The 4,438-nt window shown below is 37.5% G+C and overlaps 1 protein-coding gene across 1 annotated transcript; it reads right to left on the bottom strand.

Annotated features, from left to right (window-relative positions):
• Positions 1 to 554: 554 nt before the first annotated feature.
• On the bottom strand, positions 555 to 3,881 carry LOC139717171 (uncharacterized). The gene is made up of 2 exons (XM_071628672.1): positions 2,570 to 3,881; positions 555 to 934 (listed from the first exon to the last, which is right to left on the bottom strand). Exons 1-2 carry the CDS (start codon positions 3,523 to 3,525, stop codon positions 724 to 726), a joined length of 1,167 nt encoding a protein of 388 aa, XP_071484773.1. The 5' UTR covers positions 3,526 to 3,881; the 3' UTR covers positions 555 to 723.
• Positions 3,882 to 4,438: the final 557 nt, after the last annotated feature.

Here is a 4,438-nt window from a genome sequence, read left to right as displayed (position 1 = left end):
CAGATGGATCAAACGATGTGTATAGTTGGGTATCATCATCAGCGTAGAGATGTATATGGATGCCATGGGTCCATATAATCTCGGCAAGAGCACTGACATAAATACTGAAAAATTATGGACTCCAAACAGACCCCCGGGGGACACCATACACAAGTTCAGCGGAGGTTGACATGTATTCATAATTGTGTCTGACTGCCTGTGAATGGCTGCACAGATAAGAAGGTCTGGATGCACGAGCAGATCCTTCACACCTATTGAACAGAACCTTGTGACAAGAACATTGCTGTCAATTGGAGTTGAAAACTGCTGACAGATCAAGTAGCACCAAGAAAACAGTCTGCCTTTGGTCTGTACTTGATGGATATCACTATGGACTTTAATTAGGGTAGTCTCAGTGCTATGATGTCTCTTATAAAACACTTTACATAATAGGTATCTCCTATGATGACCAGTAACACAAAGTACAGTCAACCTTACCTAAGTGGAATCTATTTGGACTAAAGAAATAGCTTCAACTTACAGAAAATTTGACTTATGAAAAATTATGGAGTATTAGGGGAAGAGGACTTGACAAGACATTCGACTCAGGTGATTATCCAACTTAAGCGAGGTCGACTTAAGCAAGGTTGACTGTAACTCTCATAGGGCAAGTACATGTACTAGTACCTTATTGCATAGTAATTTCAATTGCAAAGTAGAGGTCTATTTGTGATAGCTTTACAATCAGTAAAGCAGAGAACATCGTTTATGTCTAGAGCAGTAGCAACTGGATTTCAAGGCTTCTTCTAAATTTGCTGTGACTGATGACCTCCACTCCTGAGTCAATACACAGTCATTGTAGCGTCGTAGATTTGGAGCTCCAACCTTGAGAATATTAAGGAGACAGGACACCTGCAGGGCATCCCGTGACAACATTGGACCATTCCATTTGTTCCTTGTAGAGGAAAGGTGAAGGGAAAATAAATGGCAGTAAAAACTAAATTAGAGATTCAAGAATTCAAGACAAAACATTTTCATGATACAACAAATACAGTGTACTCCCGTAAACGAAAACTTCAGTACAAACTGGCTGTTTTCTTTTGATGAAATTCCATTATAAATGTTATAACCGAACAAATACAATATATGGTGAAAACAGGTAAAACATGGATGTATTGTTTCAACATTGTTTATTGAGTACTCACCATATGCTGGAAAGCTATGTCAAATAGGATGCTATTTCATCAATTTCATTTTTTTTTTTAGTTGTTTGTACTTTCATACCTAGTTAGAAAACACATGTATAAAAAGTGATGGTTTAGGATTCTGTTTACAGTTTGATATTCCAAAGGCCCATTATTGGTAAAATTTGCTAAACATATTCCAAAGGTTTGCCATTCCCAGGATTTGCTAATTCCGAAGGTTTGTTAATCCACAAGTGAATGAAAAATAATGTTTGTTATTCTGAAGCTTCATTCTTCTGAAGATTTGCTACTCAGTATTTTGAAAGCTCGTAAATCCACAAGTGAGATAAGATCTGTTGTTCTGAAGATTCATTTATCTGCAAAGAAAATAAGGTTTGCTATTCTGAAGCTTTGCTCTTCCTATAGTTCGTCATTCTGGAAGTGAGACAAGATTTGTTGTTCTGAAGGTTCATTATTCTGAAGGTTCATTCACAGAAGATGACGGTTTGTAATTTGGAAGTCTTGTAGTGTACTCACCATTTCTTTTTCTGTTTCACTTTTGGATTAACAAACCTCATTTCATGTTCCGATTTTAAAATGAACATTTGGAATACCGAAGATTCCTATTCTTTTGGGATTAAGAAACCTTCGTACAGTGGACTCCCGTTTTAGCGAAGTCCTTGGGACCTGCAGTTTTCTTTCGCTATATTGAAATTTTGTTGTAACGGAACATGTAAACAATAAAAATACATAATAGGGGATAATGTTGCGGTCAGAATTTTTACTTCTTTGTAACCGCAATTTTGCTATAACTGTGTTCGTTATAATGGGAGTGCACTGTGATTAGAACTTGGCCATTCTAGGATTAACGAACCTTCAGACTAACACCACAATGCTCATAATAACAAACCCTATTTCATTTTTGAATTAACAAACATCTAGGTATATCAGTATTCCTGTGTTTCGTAATAACAAATCTCATTTCATTTCGGATAAACTGTGCATGACACAGGGATGCTCCGTAAATGCGAGTTCTGCTACGCTAGATGTATTTTCGTAAGTGATCTGCATTTTGCTGTAATGGAGCACATTGCTAAAGCTTTTTTTTTTGTCAATGGCACTCTGAAAGACTTTGTTGTATAGCAAAAATTTTGCTATAACCATATTCGTTATGAGCGAATCTTGTGCAATAGACTTTGATGATGATAATTTGGGGACCTAAATTTTTACTTTGTTATAACAAACTTTCTTTTGAACCGTGTTCATTGTAGTGGGAGTGCATGATAGGCAGTCGTTTACCTTGTGTTACAGTTTTAGTTTCTTAGTTCTTTACATGCAACATTTATAACAAAATATACACAAGACTGAATGGATTGTCCTGCACATTGTTGTAAGCACAATCATACCTTGCAGTTGTGAATGCTGTCAGTGATGGTAAATCAACACTCTTGAGGAAAAAACACGTACAGTTTGAAATGTCCAATACTTCCAGTGATTTTGAGCTGACCTTGTATTCAGGGAAAGACAGCGTACCCAGAAGAGGCACAAACACTGTGAGCTTGAATCTCTTTAGGCGAGGGAGACTGTCCAGCAGCTCATTAAGGTTCTCTTGGCGAAAGAGAGCAAATACCCAGTATTTGTCCAGCTCCAGTGTGTGCAGATGTTTGAACTTGCAAAGGAGACTAACAGTAGGTTCTGACCAGTCACAAGGTGTGTAGAGCTCTTCAATAAGAGGGCTTGTCTCACTAAGAGTTATCAGAAGGCTCAGGAAGGATTTGACCCGGGCTGATTTCCAATGATTCTCCTCTCCACTGATAGGCATGAAGTCTGGAGACTTGGTCCATTTTGCATGAACCCTTTGTAGTTCACGAGAATTAGTCATTTTGAGGCAGTATATAAGGAACTTTAGCCATGTCTCATCCCCATCAATGATGTCTAGCTCAAATGTCAAGGAACGCAAGAAAGCACCTCTGGACACCAAGTGATAAACATAATTCTTAGCTCTCTCTTTGATGCATGAGATGGCTTTACAGTCATCCTTTGGTAACACTCCCCTGGATAGCCCATAGGTGAAATCAGCTACTTGCCATAACTGCGGAGTCCTCATAATGTTTGCCCAACTTGAACACACCATTGCAGCTCTGCATTTTTCTGTGTCATTCAAGAATGAAAAAATGTGCACTTTGCATTCAGCTGGTAGGCTTGAAAATAAACATATGGGACTCTCTCTGGTTGCAGATTTCTGCAGCATCACAGGTCCAGCTTTGCAGTGTTGATCTCTCTTTAGAAATTTCCTTTTTTTCTTTACCCCAAGTAAATCTCCATAGTTCCAGTTCTTCCTGTTTTTTCTGGAGCATGACATATTGTCAGGGTTAGCTGTCTTCTAAATTCATCACTTCTAACTGCAATGAATCACTGAATGACAAACATGAGCCATGACTATGAGAAGCTTTCCAACAAATTGGCAGTGAGGACAACTTGACAAGGCTGTCTTCACTATGCTCTCTTGGTTGATGGACCCAGATGTCCAAGTTGCAATCAGCTGTTGTATGGGAAATGGTAAAAATCAATAAAAACATGTTATACACATTGTAGCTGCAATAGTGTAATTTACTGACTGTGACAATGACTTGATCAATTGTTATTACATACAATGTACTGTATATGTACACTAAAACCTTTTCTACAAGAGATAAGATACAAAGTTCCACAAAGACATAACAAGATTAAGCTCAAGTTCCATTATTTTCATGAAATAGTATGCTTTGGAATGCTAAGATCTACAAAATGCTAGTTGTATTGTACTACTGAGATAATTTGATTACAGGTATTTCATCCATTAATATATTGCCACTTATACTAGGTTCAAGCATGGAATCAACTCCATTTTAGAAGCCAGTAGTCCAATGTTCTAAATTCAAAGAGATATGCTTGACATACAAGTGCCTTGGGAAGATCCTCTCAATAATATCTTGACTCAGTTCCTCACAGTTACAGCTGTACACAACATGGATTTCAGTGCCGTAAAACGGGGTGAATAGGGACAAATTTAAAGTTCTTATGATTGTATTTTTTTTTCATGCAGCCTAGAGACTCAATCTTATGTGGGGATTTTATGTCCACCTAAAATATCTTTAATTTGGTATTGTGAAAAAAAATAAATATTTGGGGGAAAAGTATGTTTTTTGATAAAATGACGCTGTCCCTATTGACCCCAAATTTGGGGTCAACAGGGACAACACTATTTTTGATCCAAAAAAAGCTGTTTGGAGGCA

Source organism: Diadema antillarum, unplaced genomic scaffold (assembly GCF_040938485.1).
Source record: "Diadema antillarum isolate AM-2024a unplaced genomic scaffold, OU_Dant_1.0 scf00000072, whole genome shotgun sequence".
In the NCBI taxonomy this organism is placed as follows: domain Eukaryota; kingdom Metazoa; phylum Echinodermata; class Echinoidea; order Diadematoida; family Diadematidae; genus Diadema; species Diadema antillarum.
The sequence above is the reverse complement of the archived record's forward strand: the minus strand, read 5'-3'. Positions and strand labels throughout refer to the sequence as shown.